Below are 23,344 nucleotides of genomic sequence, written 5' to 3'. Positions count from 1 at the left end.
GTGTGCATACATATCTGTACAGAGATTATGCATAAGGAATAATGAGCCTACTTATTATCAATGTCAATCCTCAAACCTATGACACAGAGCTTGGATAAGATTGACATAGCATCTGACCATCCACAAAAGGGCTTCCTTCTTCAGATCAAATAAGTCAGGTCAGCATATTCTCTAATGAGGTGCAAGGACTCCCGAATACCTGTGATGTGGCATAACCAGTCTACAGCTTCTTATCGAAATCTCGGTTTTGGTTTTCCCAAATGACTGCAAACCACACTACTAAAGCAATTCACTTGAGATTTTTCAATCCACCTGAAACCTCAATTTACCACAAAGCAGTAATGTTACTAATGCTTTACCTTGAGAATTATCCTTTCCTTTGGTATCTTTAACTATTTCCAACGTAGGAGTAGTCAGCCCTGCAAGGATTTTGTCAACTGGCATTGAAGCAGGACGTGCCTGCAAACTCCGGGCTGTTCGCCTCATGACGACATCCTTTTCCCTTGGACCAACAGTCTCAGACACAACATCTTTAGAATCTGTAGTTTCCTGGAAACCCATTTTAGTCTTCTTCCTCGCCTTTGCTGGAGCACTCGCTGAGCGGCGGAGTAGTCTGTCACCTATGGAGCGCTTTCGTACACAATGGCCATTGCTTTCCAAAGAACTGTGCTTTGGATTTTTATTGAACAGTCCTTTAAGGCTGTTGAATTGTCTATTCTGGAAAACAAAAATGGAACCAAGTAATTGCACCAAAAATGCTAATAAATACTGAGAACTCTTTCCATGCTTTACTGTAAATGAAAAAAAATAGTACACCACTGCAAACTGCAAGTCTATGCCGGCCACAAGCTCATGTATGTATGATAATCTCCTTGGTAATAAAGAAGCTTGTCCGTATTGATATAAATCATATTTTCCAAAATGTTTCTCCTCTGAGACAAACAAAATGCAAGTATTAGCAAGGAGAGTATGGCATGGTTTCATTAAAACAATGTTCATTTTGTGGAAAATGAAGTGACATGGCGTTTGCAAGTCATGCGAGCAGGAACCAATCAACAAAGCTGTGCCTGGCAAGTACATGCTGATATAGACTACCTTTGTGGCTCCTAGAAAGTGCAATATAGTGTAACTGGGATTGAGGATTAATGGACTCCACTGAAATGGAAAGAAATACATTTTTAGCTTATGCAGTCACAACTTAGTCGCTGCAAGCACCATTCGCTGTCAAGCAATGCAAATATTAATTTCAAAAGGTGCAAGAAACAAGTAATGTTTTGCTTCAAGATTAACTATGGAACATGTTGAATTACTTAAAACAAAAAAGGGATCCTTCGTGCTTGTGATATACGAAAGTAGAGGAGCACTGTTTGGCTCAATGTAGCGAATAAATGATTTATTCGAGTGAGTTAATGCTCATGATTGATGACAGTATTGTGGTGGTGTAATGGAGTCCCTCACTTTTTTAAAGAGATGTTAGTGTAGTTGGAGAAGGAGAACATTGACGATGAGACAGTTTGAGCGGGCGTGAGAATGTTCTTATGTGATAGTGTGTGTGTGTCCTCCCCCCACCTGATTCGGGCATTTGTGTCTGAATCGTGATTTATCTGGGTCATTAATACTGTACCCAGTAGGTTTTTGTCTGCACAATAAGATACAGGATAGCCCTTCTGCAAAGGTGAAGGCACACACTGCACATTCCAGGTGTTTGCTCCTTAGAAGTGGGAAAAGCCTGTGGTATTACTATGTTGTCTAAATTCTGTGGTCTAAATTTTCCTTTTTTTGTCTCAGTTGTCGTAATTGCACACTGCTTAAATCTGCACCTGACAGTATCGCTATTTACCGGGAGCACATAGCTGCAAAAATGAGGCTTTTAGTTGCAATGTCAAGCAGCCTACCTATAATACAGAGTATTGATACAGCTGGCTTAGCATATGTCCATCTACAAAGAAGGATGAAGTAGGAAGTCAGTGCTTGAGCAATCTAACATAAGCAAGATTCCTCATTGGTCTTTGTTTGACCAATAGAAGGCATTTCAAACTCTACAGAATGTAATGTAAAATTGGGAATTTAAGAATGGAAATATACAGACTCAATCAAATCATGAGACATTTCGAGACCTGGCTTTTTAGTTCTTAATGTTATTTTGGGATCAGACATGCTTTTCTTCTGAGTAGCTGTTGCGCTCTATAAATCGTTAATAATTTAATACAGACTAGACAAAAACATTACAGCTTAGGCGTAGCAATTATCTGGAAAAATAGAAGTCGTCCACAGTCGCAAAGGGGAACTTATTGTACTGAAAGGATTAGGAAAATATTTGAAAGACAAGATTGGTAGGCATTGGACTAATGTCTCCTACTAAAGCATATTTGAAATACATTTTGCATGGCATTGTATTGTTTTAAAAAAATATTTATCACTTTTACGTTATAAAAGCAGACAGTGTACCACGCACTGAATCAAGAAGACGTTTTTGACAAAACAATTGAAATTAGTTATGAAATCTAAACGCACATTTACACTTCCTAGAAAAGCAAAAATAGCGCATGATCTGAAATGTGCAGATGTTATAACTAAAGTGCACAAAGTAATGTCAAGGCAACATGAGCAAAACTATTCTGTTAAAATAGTTTCTGTAATGCGTGGCACTAAATAATAAGCCTGCAATTCAATTGCATGAAATTATTTTTAAAATTAATACTGCAATAACAAGAAATGTAAAACACATTTTGTTTTATGCTTTGCGTTATTTCTCAATCCATTATGGCTATGGTACAGTGGAGTTAAAGTGTGTGCGATCATTTCTAATGTTTACCCACCTTTCCATATATTTCGTTGATTGTAATGTGAACAAAGATTGATGCTTCGGTTAGTCCTTCCAGGTACACATGTCGATAACCTTAAATAAAAAATAAGTAATTAAAAGTTCTATAAAGTAACCGGTAAATACGTATACTGTGAGCTAACTTACAGTGTTCTCAATGATGTTTCCAAAGCTCCAAGTTACAGAGACACCAAGAGGAGCTAAAATATTGGGACCCGGATTCACTGATCACTCACCATAATTTTCTCGTTGGAATTCTCTTGACTCTGTGCTACATTTTAGCTTTCTTTTGCCCCTGCACACTGGTGCAAAAGAGAGCAGTGTGACGCTTTAAAGAAAAGGAGTCAGTCTTCAGCGCATGCGCTTCAGACAGTGCCGCTCAGAAACACAGAGTAGTGATTTTGAGCTGCGCCCCTTGCATCACGTGTGCAAACGCGTGTAGTTGCCGTGTTCGCACTTCCACGTTATGAACATAGCCAGTGGCAAGCTCTGATAAGTTCCCGTCTGAATCCAGGACGATTTTGTGAGGTGGAGTCTATGCGTAGACCAGGGTGCACATTTAGCGCGCAACAGGAATGTCAAAGGCATGTCATGAACCATGATGATGTACTCATATCACACTGTCATGTGAATCTCAAGTAGGGGACACACGAGTAGACTCAAGAATAGGCCTCTTAAAAAAAGAAACAAAGGAATTAAGTGGAGTGGTCATACCAGAAGAATTGACACTCAAGGCAGTGAAAGTGAAATTCGATGGGGATGACCAACAGGTGAAGAACAAGCGCTGGCAATGCCAATAGGTCAGGCTTTCAAGGAATACTGTGTGGTAATGTGAACCATTATAAGCACATAGTATGGGAATAGATATGTATTCGTGTGGAAGCAATGAACTGTAGAACAATATCTGTGTGGGCTAAGCGGTTAGGTGAGAGTTGCACTGTCATACCAGGCCTACAATTCCAAGTAGGTTAATAACTGCCCCCTCCCATCTGTGCTGCTGCCAGAGAAAACTGCATACATTATCTAGTTATCCAAGACCATTTAATAGCATTCCAATGTCATATATGTGCTCCTGAAAGTTGAAGCTTAGGCACTGTCAAGCCAGACCATGAAAAGTGAAAAAATTACATAGGGCCAAGGCTTACCCCATTCCTTTTAATATACTGGAGGTAAAGCATTGGTGGGTTATGAAGAGGTGGAAGGGTGTTTCAGAAGGTTTGGCTATTCTATATGAGGGGTGAGGAAAGATATCAGTGCTCGGCAGGTCAGAAACACCTAATCAGTGGGAAAAAAATCCATCGTAGTTACTGTCCTTGACCTGTTTGGAATGTAGTGGGCTATAGCCAAGTTTTCAGGTAGACAAAGTTTCCAAGATCTATTTCAGCAAGAAGACCATTCTTTAACTCCTGCTCTTCTTCATTTCCAGGTAAAAGTTCCTTTATAAATGTGTTTTAAAGTGTTAAACAAGTTACGTAAATGTTGTCACTCACTCGTTGAATGCTCAACATAATTTAGCGCAATACCAAGAACATAATTGCATTTATTAACATTTTAACTTATTTAATTTTAAAAAAGAATGGAAAATGCACCAACCAGGCATAAGACTACTGAAGGTCACCGTTCTTTGTCCCACAAAGTCTCGGCCTATAGGATCGTGATCCCAAACCAGAAAGCGGACTAGTGCAATGTCTGGCATGTGAATGGTAAATGTGAGCGTCTCCTCCCATACGGGGTTAAATCCTGAAAATGCAAAAATAAAATAGTATATGAATTTAAGTAGAAATGTAGGATTATTTATTACATTGCTGTTTTTTGTATATGATCATCGCAATTAAAGCATTTAGTGAATAATATGAACTAGCTGTCATGGAACGTCCCTTCTCCTTCGCATTTCAGGAATGGCTTTGACTTATCATTCCAACTTTAAGTAACGATATACCACTGATGCAGCCCATGCATTTCGTAGTTCACAGCACATTTTTTAGATCTCAAAGACAAAGTATTGCTCTGTTCTTCCCCTGTCCTTATGCTTAACTCAAAAGTGCACAGGCACAAGTCCAATGGCTGCATATTCTGGTTCATTGATCAGCCTCCCTTAACGTCTTCCTAAACAGTACCTTTTATACATTTATGTTTTTTAGTCCTCTCCACATGCATAGTGCCGGAGGACTAATGACTGACTTGAAAAAACTAATTTGTGCAACAAACAATAACATACACCTCTGCTTGAAGGCTACCACAAATAGGTATAATTAAGGCAATTAAGGGCCAGTTGACTCGTCGACCGGACCGCCTACAACAACCCAACCCTCTTCCAAGGAATCTGGCAATAGAGCACTAGAGAAAGTGGCCCTTAACTCATTCGATGATGCCCAGAAGAAGCAAACATTGACCTCACACTCCATCAGTGTTTCATTAACTCTGAAAGGGAAACAGCTGTATCTAAACAGGATTTAAGATATCATCATTGAAAATTAAGCACAACACATTTTACCCAGTTTGTTTGCCATTCTTGTTTGTCCAAGCAGTTCTTCTTTCCAAAACTGAATTCTATCGATAAACCCAGTGAACTGAACAAGGTTCTTTATGGTTGTCCGCGCATAAGAAAATGTAGGGTCTAAACTTCCTAAGACATGTGGCTGGACCTTCAGTGAAGGACGTCTTTTTCACTTTGTCAGTAGATAGCAACTTAAACCTATGAGCAGGGACATTCCAGTCACCTACAACTCCATACACTTTTCAAGTGAAATGAATCTGTGGGTGGTTTATTCTCGTGCCACAACCCAAACCTTTTAAGAAACTGCAAGTTATTTATGGCGTGGGTTCTTCATGACTCAAAAACCCAAATATAAAGGAGGAGCATAATTTAAACAAAGCACTGAGAACAGCACTGTACAATTTCGGAATTAGTAGTGAGCTGGTTCCATTTTTTCACAAGCTGTTATCTCAATGTGGCATAAAAATATTACGACAGTAAGTAAATGAATTCAATTCTGGTAATGGATTTGAAACTGCATTAGCAAATGTGTGAGCAGCAAATTCAAGCAACATTATTAGCCATGATGTTAGGTTTGTTAAGCTGTTAAAACACGCAAACCCACTCAACTTACAATATCCAGGTCGTTTGGCAAGCTATTGATTTAGACCTGTAGGAGAAAGTGTGATTTAAATAGTCCTCACTATCACCCTTGAAAGGTAACGTCAAAAAACACAATTGGGTTTGTCATCTTACCATTGTCATCGACTACTCTGGTCTGCTCCTTGCAGCAATCCGCAGGAAGGCCTATAATTTCCACTTCAACGAATGGGTCAATGATCTGTTTCAGAGTAGAAATGCGGTTATAGTATGCAAGAATATTGGTCAATGTAAACAGTGGTTTTTAGGTCTAACTAGAGGCAGATTTAGCATTTTATGAGAGCTCGTCATGCCAAAATAAAAGCATACAGACAGTTCAGCATATATTGGGCATCAGTTGGAATCTTTGCTAGTAATGCTTTGACACTAAAATGTAAAGGAGTTTTGATAAAATAAAAAGGGATTTTGAGTAGGTGCTCGGGGTCTCTGACAGGGTATCACTGTATGTTGATTATCTCCTGATTTTTTTTCCATGACACCCAAATATCTGGGACCAGCGTGCTTCAAATCCTGCATATATTTGTCGTATATACTGACTTCAAATCAACAATACTCAGGAAAGTAGCTTAGTCAGTGAGATTCGGCGGGGGATCTGAATGTCCAATTTCCCAACTTAAAAAGCAGTGGGCCACAGGGTGAACGAGTGAGGTGACCATGGTTCAGGATGGACTATTCTCATGGGGAGCAGTGTCAGTACTGATTTGCTTTAGGTGGGCCTCATGAGCTGATGTAGAGTTTGGCAGACAGTTACTCAGATGCAACTCAAGGTCCGTCCACACAATTGTGAGTCACACTGATCGAAAGTTTTATGCCAACTGAGTAAAATTTGCTCTGCCATTGTAAAAGGTCCTTTGGCAGGCTGGAGTAGGTGCCATCGAAAAACTATCCTACTGTCCGCCCCATTTAGAGTGGACAGTCAGTTGGCTTTTGTTTTTTTTCTTTACTGACTGTTACCTCCAAGTATATTCTGCCAGTGAGGGAACGTAAGAAAAGAAAAATTACCCCATGCCATGGGAGAAAACTGGTGTGATGGTCATTATTTTTTTTTTAATTTCAGTAACAAAATTCTGCTTAGGAGTTTGTTTCTGAAAAATGAAAAACTCTGGAAAAGTTTGACGACCAGCCATCATGTTTGACTGAGCCATCTATTAAACTTTTCCTTCATTGACAGGAAAAAGCCATGGCAGCAGTTACTGCCAATGTATAAAGATGTCCGCTGGGCTGGTGGACATCCCAAAATGTGTCTGGAAGAGTAAAGGCAGTAAAGGCCTCTGTCACCCTGTCTGTCTTTACTCCACCTTCTAAATCCTAAATCAAGTCCTCTGTCCAGAGTGTTACAGTTGACAAAAACACAACAGTTTTGATTGCTATCCTGAGGGATTGCCAGTGGTTAAGACTATTTGCAAGCATTCGTCCCATCAGTTTTGGGTGTTTGGTTGTCAGACGTATGCCTGGAAACCTGAAACTATTGTAGCTTTCCAAGCCTACTACTGATAGTATTTGTGGAATCTAAAAAGTAGTACATATACATCCATTCGAGGAGTACTTCCATGGGTGCAGATTTGCTACTTTTATTTTTAGAAACAGTTCACTAAGGGGAATATTTACAAAGAAGTTGCACAATGCAATGCAGCAAGAAAAGGTGCTGTGTCACCTGAAGAGAGCAGAACTGCACCATCTCTTCAAAGTAATGGCACAGTTCTTCTCTCTCCATTGGCTGGTGCACTTAGGGCTGCCTTGGCCCATGGTGCACGGGTGTCTACATTATGATGAGGCTAGTTTTTGCAAAGGAAGTAATACCTTCCTGCACAAAAACATAGCAGACCAGACTCAAGGACCCCTGACCCAACTACCAAGCCAAGAATGTATTTGTTAGGGAGGATGCTAGAACCCGAACAACCCCCGACAATACTAAATTGGTGGTTTACCTTATATGCCTGGAACCTGTGGATCTACGATGGGCCTCTTGTCTTCAGATTACAACAGAGGGATTTAAATATTTGGGGGTGTATGTTCCTGGGGGTAAAGCACCGAGCATGGGATTGCAATATTCAAGGTCAAATATCCAAATTACAAAGAGATATCGCTTTCTGGCCTATCCCCTTTCCCTGTTGTTGATGGGCAGAGCAGCCATCTTTAAGATGGTGGTGATGCCATGCCTTCTATACGAAATTCAAAATTACTCCTATATAGTCCCTGGTAATGTCTTCAAACAGTTTTATTCCCTGGTTAGGGGTTTTCTCTGGGAGGGTAGGCACTGAGGATTGCCATAAGTAACTGCTGCAAGTCAACCTTTGAGGGCTATATTAGCTTGGCAGATGTACAGTCCTACTACACAGTCACATATTTAGTAGTGATCGATAGCTGTGTCTTTTCCACACAGACTCATCCACCCTCTCCTACTGAGAGATGGGCCATGGGGGTTACCCATTTCTTTCACTACTTGTATGTTAGATGAGTCTTTGAGATCTGATGTGTTGCCCTTGAGGACTTGGGATGGCTTGGTAAACTCACCCAGAAGGCCCCTCTCTGGTAAGGAACCATGGTTCAAGAGGTAGTGGAATTGGAGGGATTCCAGGGGTGGAACAAGACCAACAACTTAACATTAGGGGATATCATGGCGGGGACCACCATGAACCCTTTCTTTTATCGCAGGAATCTTTTCATATGTCAAAAAAAATGTTTATCGGTACTTTCAGTAGTGACATACCCATCACACCTATATTAGAGGCTTGTCCACCCAGAGTTAAGGCCCTGGAGGTCCAGCTTTTAACAAGGAAAAATTGGGCGGAGGCAAATCTCACTCATCTATTCTACTCTTGTATCTAATAATACCTAAAAACTCACCTTCTCTGAATGGCTTTGGAGACTGCCCTGGAGGAGCTACCTGAGGAGAACTGGAGAGATCCGAGAATGAACCCCTTAACCAAAGAAATTGCTACAGTTTGGGTTAATACAACTGCATTATCGTCACAGGGTTTACTTTACAAGTTCTAAGCTTTGGCAGCAATGAGAGTATCCCCTCTACCCACTAACTCTGTTGTGGTGGGAGTGAGGGTGAGGGTGATTTCTTCCATATGGTATGGTCTTGCCCTGTAATGAAACAATTTTGATACAAGGTGCTTGCCACCATAGTGAGGTACTAAGATGGCCCTTAGACCCCGACCCCAGATTTGCCCTTACAGCAGACCTAGACACCAATAAATATAAAATTGCCTTTTTGCACTTTTTTCTTAGTGGCCAAAAGAGAGCTAGAAAGCAAATGGACGAATGCGTCTTTTCCACCCTTTGAATGGTTAGCCAAGGGAATGGACCACTGCATGGCCCTATAACTACATGTATACAAATCCTGAGAATGATCAATTAAACATACTAAAATATGGATAGAGGGACAGGTCTATAAATGTATAGACTCCATACCCATAGAGAAACAAGGCTCTCATAAATCTGCTCCATGCATGACTTAAGGACATGAATTTAGGTCATGACGATGCCTGCTGATATATATTTGTTTCATTTTCATCTATTGCGTAGCTATTTGATACGTTTATGTGACATCTTATTTTGATAGTGTCTGAGTCCTCTGAAAAAAAATGCCTTGTTTGTGTTTTTTGCTAACCTAAGTAACATTTTTTAGAATAAAATTAAAGAAGGAGCCGAAGTTGATGGCCACTGTTGCATGAGAAGCAAAGGGAATGCTGCATCTAATGGTGCCATTGGTAGTGTCAGGAAGAGGGGAATAGCAGCGTTTTGGGTAACAACACTGAGTAAGATACTCAGATCAGTAAAGGTGGAGCAATTAAAATGAATACCTCACACAGCGCTGCAATTAACATGAATACCTTCAAAAATGCACACAATCTGCGCCCAGCCGCGCTCTATTACCAAAGGCATGCAAGCAAGCTCAGAAGCCCCTTGCTGCTGAGCTTGGGCTGTGACCTATGACCCCCACAGGCTGCTGTGTAAGAGGGAACTTGTGTTCTCCTCTTCACGGTGGTGTCTTCCACAGCCTTCCTCAACAGGTAAATTACTTTTTTTTTGTGCCGCTCGCTTTTTAAAAGCAGTGGTGCGAACGATCACTGGCAGGATGTGCAGTGTGCGCGCTTCAAAATAGACACTGCATGCTCGGAGAAGCATAGGTGCGCACACACATGTGCACCTTACAGGGAACAGCGCTCATAACTAATGGCATCCATGTATGTGTAGCTTTCAGCTTGTGAGGGATAGAATGCCACTGAGTGGCCAAGAAGCAGAAACTGAGACCCACTTCCTGTTTTTAAATAATGATGTGACTTGTAGCCACACTTGAGCTTTTATTTTGTTCCTCTACTGGCCAAGTCACTTCTTACTGCAGGAGGGTGTGCAGGAAACACCAGTACTTTGAAAAGTTGAGCCTAGAGACTGTAGTCTTGGGATGAGGTCTGTGTCCCTGTTTTCAAAGTTTGACAAGTTCCAGAGTAGTAATAATATGGAGGCTGGGCTCCTGTTGGCCCTTAAAGAACCAGATTCCCACTCAAAAGACCTTTCCTCTTCAGCTTAGTGTTTCTGGCACTATGTCTTTTTATTAAGGAGCTCATCACCCATACTGACATGGAATCTTTGTAACCATATGTTCTACCGAATGATGTCTAGGGTGGGTTTCACTCATATCTGGTTAGTTAACCTTCTCTGACCGTAGGTTGTACTCAGATGATAGGATCCTGATTATTTTAATTGGCTTGGAAAGACAACTTATGGGTCTCTAGGAAAGATACGTCTCAGCTTGTTTGCTGGATATGGAAATGTATTATCTGTATCTCATTCCAGACTCTAGTTTACATTATGTCACTTCAAGTGGTTGAATTATTTGGCATATAGTTGTCTATGATCGCCTCGGAGACTGGCTGATACTTTCCCGAGACCGTGTATGGCTTCAACTCAAGACTCCCCATTTGGGGAAAGTACTCCTAATCTGCCCACTTGACCTACTCTAGCCTGGTCCTCAAATAATGATTTTCTATGACTTTTTGCGGAAGTTGCATGACAACACATGCATCAATGACTCAGCCTCTTTACAAAGTCATGTTCTGTTAAAGGGGGAGCACTAGTTAAGTGGATTGCTGCAGTATAGGTCTCTGCTGCCCATGGTGTGGCTTTTGGAGCTCCCAACAACTGCAGATAGTCCCAGAGTCAGGCTTTGGAAATCCCAACAGCATTTTCCCTGGCAGAATGCGGTCAGTAGCACACAGGCTGATCTCCTACATCGTGTCATTTACAAATACAGAACAGTTACTTTTGAGCATCCAGTTTAACGTTTAAGATAACCATGTTCCCTTTATCACAGTGTGCCTAACCTGTTACACAGTCCTGACCCTCTTCTACTGCCTTGCAGTTTTCATGCACGCACTCTGAGCACCCTATCTCCAGCCCAGATGTTACGACCTCTGCCCCGTGTCTGCTAACGATCAGTGAGTGCTTGGTTGGATGAATGAACGGAAGATTGAAGGTTGAACGGCACATGGGGGATCAATAGATGAATAAGCAGGAGTGGCACAAGGACAGAGCAACCTCCTGCTACCACCGGGCCCATAACAACCTCCTGCACCCTGACCACGGCCATCTACACACTCACTTATCATCCCATGCAATCATTTGCCCTGCACTTATAAATTCATCAGTCTTCCTTTCATCTCTGCACACTCACCTGTTCATCCATCCAGGCATTCATTAACCTATTTATTCAAGAATTCATTCATATGTATACTCAGCTGCTCTGTGTAATCACTCAATTACACGCTGTTCCACTCATTCATTTATTCACCCACTCACCAATCTGCACAAAGGCACATACAAAATCGTCAATCAGTGAAGCCCTTTCATTTAAAAATCAAAAGCCAGAATTATTGTCTTCGTCAATGCTTGATATTTAAAACTGCCTAATATTTCATCCGCATATATTGATATAAAATAGCTTTAGGCCAGTATGTTTCCATGCCATTTGACTTTTTGTTTTTCGAATATTGCATGGGGTTTGTTTTTCCCACACTGGGCTTTTACATTTCCATAGCTTTTCCTCATTGTTACAGTATTGTAGTTTTCAACATGTTTTCTTTAACGGGTGCTAATGGCACTGCCTGCTCCATTCTAATTAGCTGCTTTGATAACATTCCAGGGGAATTTGCTGCTACTTGCTGAATTATTTAACTACAACGCGGAATTGCAGCCCTGCTCAATGAAATGGCTGAAATAGCAATTATACAGTTACAATCTGTCCTAAAAGACAAACGAACCTGAACTGCTCTGGAACACTTTACAACGGTTCAAGCTGTGTGTCAAATATAAACAAGGTGATTAAAATGAACTAAATTAGGTAGATATATTATTTCACACTTTGCTGGCCCTCTTTTTTTCAGGGTTTCATGACTGGAAATTGAACGACCTTTCACAACAAACACTGTTGAGCCTTTGATGTCTTAATGCTGTTGTAGGCAATGCACACCGATGTGTCACTAAATATGCATTTATCTTCAATTCAGAGCCAGTGCTGTTTATTTTTGGTGTCCCACTGAAAGTGGTCTTTAGTTGGGGGGCCACGTGCCGTGGACCTGTGCAGCCACCCTCCGTGTCCATGATTCTCGCGGTGTTCGATATGGGCTTATTAGTGAAAGTTGTCCAGAGAGCCTCCATTTGCAGGGTTTGCTCTCACTTTTGGTAAGATACACAAAGTGGTCCCACAGTGGCACACCGCTTGTTCTGTGTTTTACTGGCCAGACACAAAACAACAGATACCAGTCAGCCTCTTGAGCCATTGGCCTGTTCAAGTGTCACCTGTATTTTGCTTCCATCCACCACAACATAACTCATGGGGCTTTTGGGTGAATCGATTTCAGCCTCAGGCTCTCTTCACTATGAACGATGGCATTTTGCTTCTCCAAATTTACACATCCACCTAATTAGTAGTACCAGGGGTTTCAGAGCAGGGCAAGCTCTTTCGTTTCCCGTTTCTTTTTATGTATTTCTGCAATTGGTCATTTTCCACTCACTTAATTTGCAAAAATGTGCCCGCCGCCTTTAGACAGTGAGATCTTTACTTTTATACTTTTAATGCTTCGTGCATTTCTGTTTTTGCCAATGCCTATTAGGTGAAGGACCTGGTTTTTACATAGAAGCTGTTCTCTTGTTGCATGCTCTGCTTGAGTACGCTCACCAAGGAAATGTACCTTCCATACGGACACACTGCTTTTTAACGTCTATGCCATTATGGGATTGCTGATACTCCAAGAATTTTATCAAATTTCACTTTGCTGATTCCTTCCACATATTAGCAACATCTGCAACGTATGCATAAGAAGCATAATGATGTTATTATCTTGCATCAAAATAGGCTTGGAACATAATCCAAAGAAAGCCCTAGCAGTCAAAGAAAGCTGTGTCCAGCCCTGTTTTGGCTTTGGTGCATCATCTTTTGAGGAGGCAGGGGGGGCCCTACTAGGGCAGCCTACCAAGGCAGGCACTTGCTTCAGGGGGCTCTCAAGCACCCTTCAAAGTTCAGAGGAGTCCACGTTGATGTACAATGACCAAAGGGTTGCTCGCCCCCTTTCCCAGTGTTGCCCTGCCACAGATGTGGGGAACCACTAGAAGAGGATTCAGATTAAATTCTGCCCAGGTGGTGGAGTTCGCCAGGCATAGAGACATTTATTGTGAACCTAATACAGTCGATTTCTCATTATAACCCTTTATCTAATGTATAATTTTTACTTGCTGATCATTAGATCGTGCTGATTCATTTCTACGTGCCTAACATTGATTCCTAAATTAATCTTTAAAGTAATCCCACCTACTGGTTGTGACACTGTTATTAACTTTTCATTGGAACTCTGGAGCCAGACACAGGTAATGCTTGGTGCCATTAAGAATACTCTCAGGGTGTACAGAGTGGGGGTGCAGCAAGATCTTGGCTTGAACCAATTGAAGGCCCATCCATGCCTATCAGAGACTGGAGCCGATAGCTAGTCTGAGCTGCCTCGATCTGGAATTAGGAAGGTGTTTGTGTTAACTGTATAGCCCTGTCTAGGTTTTATCAAGCTTTAGAACGTGTTTTTAAACTTTAGATCAAATCCTAACCGATGGTGTTTTAATTAAAAACCAATTAGTTATTTAATAATAGGTAAACCTGGTAAGGCCTCTGTAAAACCCTCCCTGTCTTGTAAACCTAAAGCGAATACTGCAGAACCCGGTCAACCCTCCATAGAAAATAATATAATGAGGAAAAAAGAGAATGCTGAGGAGTTGAGGCTAAAATCTTCAAAAACTAAGCCTACATAGCCCCATCCTAAAATGAACATTTCAGGCAACGGTTTGAAGGGAGAAGTAAAAATCCCTAAATTTTGCCGATGCCACCTGAAACAGAAAACGCACCTCAATGGATCAACGAATCAGTCTAACTTTGCATTGTCCTCTCAGGATAGTAAAATAATAAACATCAAAAGCAAAACTGACGAGTTGTTGGAAGAAGAATTTGTAGAATCTTTTCCACATTAGAACATATGTAAAGCAAAATGGAGGAAGGGAACTCGTGAAAAGTATGCAACGAAGGGGCATGAAATAAATTAACAACGTACTAGGCTGTGCTGTACATCTCCATCACTGAATGTGCTCTATGGAAAATTGGGCTACCAAGCCACAGGGCACTCAAACGTGCCAGAAAGTAATCTCTGCATTCTCAGGATGTCAGAAAGCAACATACTTCAGGGAACAATTAGACTTAAACCTTTCACTGTTGCAGCTAAAATACAATTGATCCATTCAATTATTGACTGAATATCAGACAAACTACTATTTCCAATTTCGCAAATGTTGACACGACACTACCATCCATGAATAAGATGTATGCAATCAGGAGTTAATAGAGCAGTACTCGTATCTGAAAGACTTTTTATACATTTGGCGAGGCACGTATTTAAAGTAACAATAACCCAAATTCTAAATATCATGCACACAGGTAGATTGAAAACAGATGAAAACAGTGTCAGAAATATCACTGAGGGAAAATGACTAGATGTAAAAGAAACGTGATACAACCTACAACAATACAGTATATTAAAGCACTTGGGAAAAATAAACTTTAGTGTCAATGAATTTAGTTGAGACTGAGTATTTCTCATTTGCCAGCAAAATAACAGAAATTGAAGATACCCCCATATACCCACAGGCCATCAGTATACCAATGTAAACAAAAATCAAAAGCCTTAAAAACAGAACACTTCAGCAATGTGTGCATCATAGTATATTTAAATATTTGACCTGGCCTGGCAGTTCGGGCTGGACTGTTCCCATTGGGCACAGGGTCAAGTCTGATTTGCATATGGCTGGGTCCAAACTGGAATGGCATGGTGAGCAAAAAAACGATGGATTTAGGCCCAGATCTCTGTACTGGGGTGAATGTATGACATTGTTTTGCATTCTGTCCATCAATAGTTCTTTTTGCATTTGTCACCCCGAGTGGGACGGGTATGCTCAGACGCGAGTCCCGTGCTCTCCATGCCACTGGAATCAAGCTATCCTGGCTGAAGATGGGTGAAACCCCGAAACCGGTCCTAGGATGCTTATTTCCAGTCGAGGGAGGACCTGGCCTGGCAGTTCGGGCTGGACTTTTTCCATTGGGCACAGGGTCAAGACTGATTTGCATATGGCTGGGTCCAAACTGGAACGGCATGGTGAGCAAAAAAACGATGGATTTAGGCCCAGATCTCTGTACTGGGGTGAATGTATGACATTGTTCTGCATTCTGTCCATCAATAGTTCTTTTTGTATTTAAATATTTGAGCCAAAATCAACAGTGATTTCGTAAAGTGAAGAAAATAGAAGTGCGGTTCAAAACCATAAAGGTTTCTACCTAAAATGTATGAGGAACCCACAAGGCCTAATTAGTGAAAGAATTGTGTGAAAATGCTTTTTTTTTTAAACTTAGGACAAACAACTGAATCCTGGATGTCCAACTCTCTGAATATGATTTTCTCTACGTTAATTGCTGGTTTACATTAACTGAATACTAAATATTATTTACTTAGAATTCCTGGTGTACGTTAACTGAATACTAAATATTATTTACTAAGATGTAAGGGGCGTCTCCTCTTTACCCATCTTGCGCTACATAGACTGATGATTGGGACTTCCAGACACCTCGCAAACTGTGACGAAATACTGCGATTTGCCGCCGGCTGATATGCTAGTGTACTGGAACCTTTTCAGCCGAAAGGGTTCTCGTAAGAGCAGCTGTGGCATTGATGCTGCAGTACGGACAGTACCGACAGAGGAAGACAATTCTGTCCATGAACTAGAATTGTTCATTTGGAATTTACTGAACTTTCCTAATAGGGTTGGTATGAGAGACAACGGATTTCCCGACTAATTTACGTTCCTTAGGATAAAATCTCCATCGGCTGGGGAAGATAGCTTCAGAGCTTGCAAATGCTTATTAAATCTGATTTAGTTTACATTTAGGTTAAATGCAATTTATTTGAATCTAAATAAAAAATGCAAATTAAGATAAATCACTTTGCTGATTCTGTTTTATTATTTGTTTGTGGCTAAGCTCAGTTTGATTTGGGGTTAACTGATCTAGAGGTGGGATTACTTGGGAGTTCATGCTCAAATATTGAATGTTAACAGTTATCTTATTCTAGATACTCATATGATAATTGTTAATCCTCTATGTATTCCTGTCCCTTTCAGCACAGAACAAGATCCATTGGAGGACCTAAGATTTAGTATAGTAGCTGAGGTTAAATAGAGATAGGAGAAAACTAATTGAATAAAATAGTTTATAAGGCCCAACACGTAATGCTAAGACATTACCTTGAAACTTTTTCGGATACCACAAAGAGAATAATAAACTCTAGGTGCTGTAGGTCAATAGGCTACATCAGTCGGTCTATACCTGTGGTCCGGGGACCCTTGGTGGTCCACAACTGCTTAGAAAATTAAATATTCAAAAGTTCATAAACTGCATGTAGCTAAAGAAGCAACATTGAAAACATTAAAATGTTCTCCAAATGTGAAGGAATTTAAAATGTGAGGCTAAAAATAAAGTTGGTATCTTCAGATTGATTGATGAGAGCAGTGTAAGTCCATCCAACAAAATATAGAATGGATGAGGTGGAGTCTCAATTGAATTTAGAAAAGCTCCAACCTACCTCTTTGAATTAAGACTTGGATTTTTTTTATATTTGTTTGTGAATTAAATTAAATATTTCATGATTTGACTCAGTGGGGATCGCCGGATTCTAATAGTGATTCAGTGGTGGTCCCAGGATTCCAATAATGGGTTAGTGGGGGTCCACAGATGTCAAAAGGTTAAGACTACAAGGCTATATTGTTCTTGGTTCTTTAATTTACACAAGCTTTCCAATAAGGCAAATTAAAAACAATTCCACAGAGAGTTCACAGCCCATCAAAGTAAAGACAATTAAGAACACCAGCCATGACTTGTGCTGCAAAATTAACAACCATGATGCAAATGTATCAATCAATCCTATGCCTTTAGGTGAAGCAGGCAGCTTCTGGATAGGTGAAAAACTGTGATAGCAGCGCAGAGTACATTTTATTGCAAAAAATGATTATCACTTTATAAAGATTCTTTACCTCGCCTCTGTCTCCTAGCATTGAATCTGGGGGTTTAGGCAGTTGCTGGCCACTTATTACTTTCAGAATCAGCTGCTTCTTTGGAGATGCTGGGAGCGGATCACCAGAAAAGGGGTTAAATGTCCCTGAGAAGAAATGGAATGATTAAGAAATAAAATGATATCATATTAACTGCTTTAACAATCAGTTAGCACTAAACCATTACATTTAAAATCTACACACCTTATTTCTGGGCCATTCCTCTTCCAGTCAACGGACTGGATAAACCTTAAACTCTTAACCCAGAGCTCATATCAGATTCTTGCATAACTGGGATTACGGAAACCGAGAACACTACTGTCTATGACAAATTAATTCACATGTCTCGAATGATAGAATTCAGATGGACATCGAAGTAAGAGGAATAAACTAACATCTAAGCACTTTTACCAAGCATTTCAGGGGTAAATATGATCTAACGCTCTAATGCCTTTCTCTGGTGTCTTGAAATTGCTAAATGATGCACCTTTATGCAAGACCGCTGAAGATGTTAGTCCTCTAACTTCAGCTAATCTGTCAATATTGAATGTGGTGACACGCCCATCCATGGGGTGGAAATACCAACAGTTATAATCATGACCACTCATTCATACAGGTTCCTCACGCAAGACCGACCCTTGTTATCATTTATAGGTGAACCATGAACTAGACGAGAATCTAGAATGATAAGTGCAGCAGTTCTGGAAACTAGATCTGCCTTTAGTAATCTGACACAAGGTAAAATGTTGCAACTGGTCTAGAATGCCATGATTACATGAAGAATTAAGAACACTGGACGAAACTATACAGAAACCTACTGTGTAAGGAAATGAAAAATGCTTCACAGAAAATCCTGTCTACAGCACCTACCTGCCAAGCAATTCTTCATACATGCTAGGTAATGGAAAATAATCTTATTCTTGTTTTTGATACCCAGTGCTTCTCTTCAGTGTGTGAGAGATCTTTTTCTATTTTATTTCTTTACATGATGAATTGTGGTTGAGGCTTTCTCTCAATCACTGCAAATAAGCAAGTTGTGTTTTTCTCTGACATACTGGAGAAAAGACTAAAAGGCTATCCAGGTGCTCTGTCACATGTATATTGATGCCTTGGTATCATCCTGCTTGCAACCAATAACCTTTCCTTAGACATTACCACAGACACGCTCTCCCATTTCTAACAGCAAAGCATTCATGTTCAATGGCACTTCCAGTGAGCAGGCAGAAAGGACAAATCTGAAGAATTATACACAACTGTTGCACCTCTTCTAGATCCATTGGTTGTCTAGGTTTCATTGCATCCTAAGGGTATGAATGGAATGAAGGATGACATTAGACCCCAGTGATTCCTTGCATTGACGATTTGCCTTTAAAATTTAGATCTTGAAGAGTGCTTATCATTGTTGATTGGAGGGGAGGAATCTTTGCCTTGGTTGTATCAATGGTCTACCCTCAAACGACCTGAGAGTAATATCTTGCTACTTAGATATCACTCCAAAAAGCCAGCCACCACATAGGTATGCACATTTGCATCTTTACTTCTCAGGTTCTCTATTTAGGTCAGGCATATGATGATGACTCTCTAAGTCAATCAAATTCTAAAACATTAGACTCGGATCTGAAAAAGATTGTCCCCCCACCACTAATTTAAGGTATATTCTGTTTCATGAATGTGAACGTGGAAATATGTTTCTTCTAAATCACGAGCATAAAGGAAATCTTTGAATTATTGGGGCAAAGTAGACCCTTTTATAAGACAAATTGTGTTTTGGAAATTCAGAACATCCGCTTTTTTGAGATAAAGATCTGTATCGCTACTGCTAGTTTCACTGGTAGTAAAAGTAATTGTGTAAAAGGGGTGTAGGCCCTTCCCAGGAATACAGCTAATTTACCGGATCAACAATGCCATACAGATAATATCCAGACACTGGCAATGTTGAAGGGAAAATACACTTCCAACGAAGACCAACACAGGAATCAATTATTACTAAATGAATTTTCTATAAATGAATCTCATTAAAAAGTAAGGAACTGAACGAAAAGGGTGAAAATTCTGTACGCCTGGTAAATAACATACATGACCTAAGTAAAATCTAAGACATTATCTAGATACCTGTGTACCCACAAGCTTCATCGGGACAGCATCTGCAACACTGCCTATCATTTCATTAATTTGACTATAAAAGCTTGCAGACAATCAAGTGTAAGTAATCTCCAAAAAGTAATCATGCACACCAGGCCTCTTTTCAGCTGCCATGAAAGAGCCTTCACTGGGACGGACCACTGCACAAATGCAAGTTGGGGGGGTGTGAAATGAGGCAAAAAGGATCATTTGCTGTTGTACAACCTTTGACAATGGGTTCATAGCTCAATAGATTTATATTGATATTACTTCAGACTTAAAATGCTGTTCATGCTGGGGAGGCCGAAGCATCTCCTATGGCACAGCAAAACTATGGAATACGCTTCCAATCGATATCAGAAACGCTGCCTCACTGACCTCTTTCAGAAAGGGTCTCAAAACATGGTTATTTCAAACTTAGATCCTTTCCTCCCGGGCTTACCTCTGTCCTAGCGCCAAGACACCTCTGGGTATTCGTGCGCTCAATACATTTTATTAACATTAACTATCATTTAGATGTCCTTCATAGTTGCACCTTTGTTCTTTAAACAGGAGGATAACTCTTTAATGTTGGCCAATATTTAGAACTATGAACCTCTGCTGTCATTGTGGTATGCACTTCCAGTGATTGGTCTCTTTTTCAAACTGATCAACATTATTGATCATCCAAAATACTGATATCCTTGGAGATTATAAAAAGCAACAGTTCATTCTACAAGTCTTCATGACAAAACAATACTTAAAGTCATAGTACCTTTGCACATCTGCTGTGGCTTCAGGACATACCCACAGTTTCCATTCATCTTAAATTTTGCTCGATTTAACTGCATCATGCGACCTTCTGTTTGATAGTTTAAAGCCACTGCATAGAATTAAAAAAGAAAGTTTAGTGATGAAAAGGTTGTGAAATACACATTGTAAAGAAACTACAAGCACAAGAAGTGAATATTTCCTTAAAATCAAAATGGAAGCTGTTTTCTCTATAGAAGACGTATGTACACACCTAACTGGACACCTGCATTCCAATATGGCACTGGGTTGAAGTTGCTGGAGTCTATCCTGTAGGCCGATGGATATATTCGGGCGAGTTGCTTCTGATTGTACAGCATGAATTGTTCAGATTTGTGCTGAACCACCTGGTGGGCTCTTGTCTCACTGAACGATAAAACATTACCTGTGGTTCCTGCAAGAAAGTATTAAGATTCAAATATTTGAGAATGTCCTAACCTTCAGAAGTGGGTTTAATATAGTTTATTATGGTTTCTTTATGTTGGTCTGGTCAAGATTGCAGGCCTATTGCATTCTACTTTTATATAAAATAAACCCTAAAAAAGTACTAAAGGTCAAGCCTTCACAGGCAATTCAACGAACGTACACGTGTATTTAAGTAGCTGCTCAGGTCAAGTATCCATAAGCCAGCAATTGCTACCATTTGTTATCAATTAGCTTCAAGGGGTATGTTTTCCTCTTGAGAGACAACTCTTTGCCAGTTTTGTGGCAGTGCCTGTCCATTCCTACCCTGGAAAGATTTTATTCTTGCAGAAGTAGTTTTCCTAACATTTTCACTAAACTATGGACCAAAAAAAAATGTATTAATACCAATAAACTCACAAGTTGTGGCTGCTCACCTCGGTCCTGGAACACCCACTGCCTACCCAGAGAAGATTGAGTCGACATACTTTTTCACCAGAGGAGGCTGGTGACATTTGAAAGTAGTGAAGCATAAAAAGGTTGAGATGAGTGCCCTATAGGGGGGGGGGGGGGGGCGGGGGGGTTCTCCCTCTGAGAAAATCTTGAATAAAAAGTGTGGGCAAATGGTCCATTTTGAAACATGTTTGAGAAAGCAAGAAGGTTAATAAAGCAATTGTGAAAGCATAGTTATGGCATCAATATGGAGCTTTCCTATGATAATGACGTAGGTAGCTGTCTGTTCAGTATAACCACAGAATACCATAACAGACTTTGAGATAACAATGCTGTGCGTACCTCACAGATTTCTTTATTTATTGATATACCTATAGAAAAGAAATCTATTGAGGAAATACAAGTTATTGTGATTTTTCAGACTGAACACAATGAGACAGCAAGAATAACCATTAAAAAGCAGTAGGGCACCAAACAAGGCACAGTACGTCCCACTGAGGTGATGAAGAAATATGATCACATCGACCCCATCCTGATGCAACTCGATTAGCTCCCTTTGCTGGTCCACTACATCATCAAAACCAGCTGCATCGCTTACAAACATTGCAAATGATACAGCTGTTGCTTATGAAGCAGGGGCACAGCAAAGCAATCATGACCTGTTGCACCACCCCTCTTATCTTGACGGGCAGAAAAATATTGCCAATATGCTGCAGCTAAAGCCAGCTAGTACTGTATGCTGTGTCATGCTCCCAGAATCACATCTTCACTAGAGAGCAAACGTTTAAAGGCTGATTGACACAGTAGCTATAGTGGTTGTAGGGTGGCGTTGCAGAGTAAGGCACTTCAGTTTACCCTTAGACCATTGGTTCTGCTGGGTTTGGTTTGTGGCAGGCTTCATTGCCACTACCTGTGGCAGGGAGAAAGTTCACACTACAGTACAGCTGATTATCATCCAATACTGGTCTGATATCGGGCTGAGTTGGATAGAAGGAGGTAGACAGAGGAGTTGAAAGATCATTGCCCACTATCTTGACAAAGGTTTTCAACCATTATATATGCGGTGTAAATCCTCATTAAAAGATACTATCTCAGAAACCACAAAAGCAGTGTCAGAATGAATGAATAGCATGCTGCACTAAGCAGGACAAATTAATTTTGATTAAGACAGAGTTGTAAATATGTAAACTGATGGTACCTCACTTTTCTGGATAGACTCTTGCCCAAGGACTTTGGTGATGACAAAGACATCAAATACAGTGAAAGCATATATTGGTGCGACCAAAATACCTAGGCACTGTTTACATGCAGTCTGGGAATTGGTGAGGCATTGACCGCACTTAGTAGGAAAGTACTGGGAGTAATAAGTACATCCTATTGTGAATTTTCTTCTGGGGAATGAGAAATTACATGTTAAATTTATGTTTGCTTTTTTAACCTTAAATTCCACATGTATCAGGTTTAAGCACACATTTATCTCCAATAAAGCTCATCGGGTCTGGCATTCAGAAATTAATCAGGAAACAATTATTGGGCTGTGTTGTTTATGACAATACCCAGAATTCCAAAATTGGCTTGAAGAGGGGTTTGACTACGGATTGGAATTTTAATGGCCAATTTGTTTTCATGGCATGGCATTAGCAAAGCCCCCGGTGAGGTATGACTTGCATTCTGAAAATTCTAGCCTGGTGCTTTGGAAGTCCTTTCTTGCCAAGAAAACCACACATCCTAAAATACATCTTGGTTCAAAGTCGGGAAAAGCTGAATGTGTTACAAATGGCAGAGGGCTAATGATTCTAAACCAAAATCATGAAATTTAGTTAAAAAAAGCTTTCATGTTTCTTCGTGCAGAAAGTTAATATAATTTTATTTAAAATATGTACTTTTTGAAAGCACTTATGGATGGTCTAAGAGACTGAACACTCTAAATTTAATGTAAGCTTCAATTTTATTAGGGCACAGAGGCGCATCTTTTCTGT

At 40.3% G+C, this 23,344-nt stretch overlaps 1 protein-coding gene across 7 annotated transcripts in view; it reads right to left on the bottom strand.

Moving 5' to 3' along the window:
- PLCH1 (phospholipase C eta 1) overlaps nt 1–23,344 on the bottom strand; it is a 944,957-nt gene that overhangs the window by 4,187 nt on the left and 917,426 nt on the right. For 4 of the 7 annotated variants that reach the window (XM_085634800.1, XM_085634802.1, XM_085634799.1 and 1 more), the window contains 8 exons: nt 20,725–20,904; nt 20,476–20,583; nt 17,583–17,707; nt 6,057–6,141; nt 4,418–4,564; nt 2,820–2,899; nt 1,096–1,155; nt 360–717 (listed from right to left, as the gene is read on the bottom strand). In XM_085634800.1, coding sequence (XP_085490926.1) covers nt 360–717; nt 1,096–1,155; nt 2,820–2,899; nt 4,418–4,564; nt 6,057–6,141; nt 17,583–17,707; nt 20,476–20,583; nt 20,725–20,904 — 1,143 coding nt within the window. The remainder of the gene's footprint in view (nt 1–359; nt 718–1,095; nt 1,156–2,819; nt 2,900–4,417; nt 4,565–6,056; nt 6,142–17,582; nt 17,708–20,475; nt 20,584–20,724; nt 20,905–23,344) is intronic. The other 3 variants (XM_085634805.1, XM_085634801.1, XM_085634804.1) reach the window with 1 other exon arrangement.

The sequence above is a fragment of the Triturus cristatus genome, chromosome 11 (assembly GCF_964204655.1).
Source record: "Triturus cristatus chromosome 11, aTriCri1.1, whole genome shotgun sequence".
NCBI lineage: Eukaryota > Metazoa > Chordata > Amphibia > Caudata > Salamandridae > Triturus > Triturus cristatus.
Note: the sequence above shows the minus strand (reverse complement) of the source record. Positions and strands in the feature narration are given on the sequence as shown.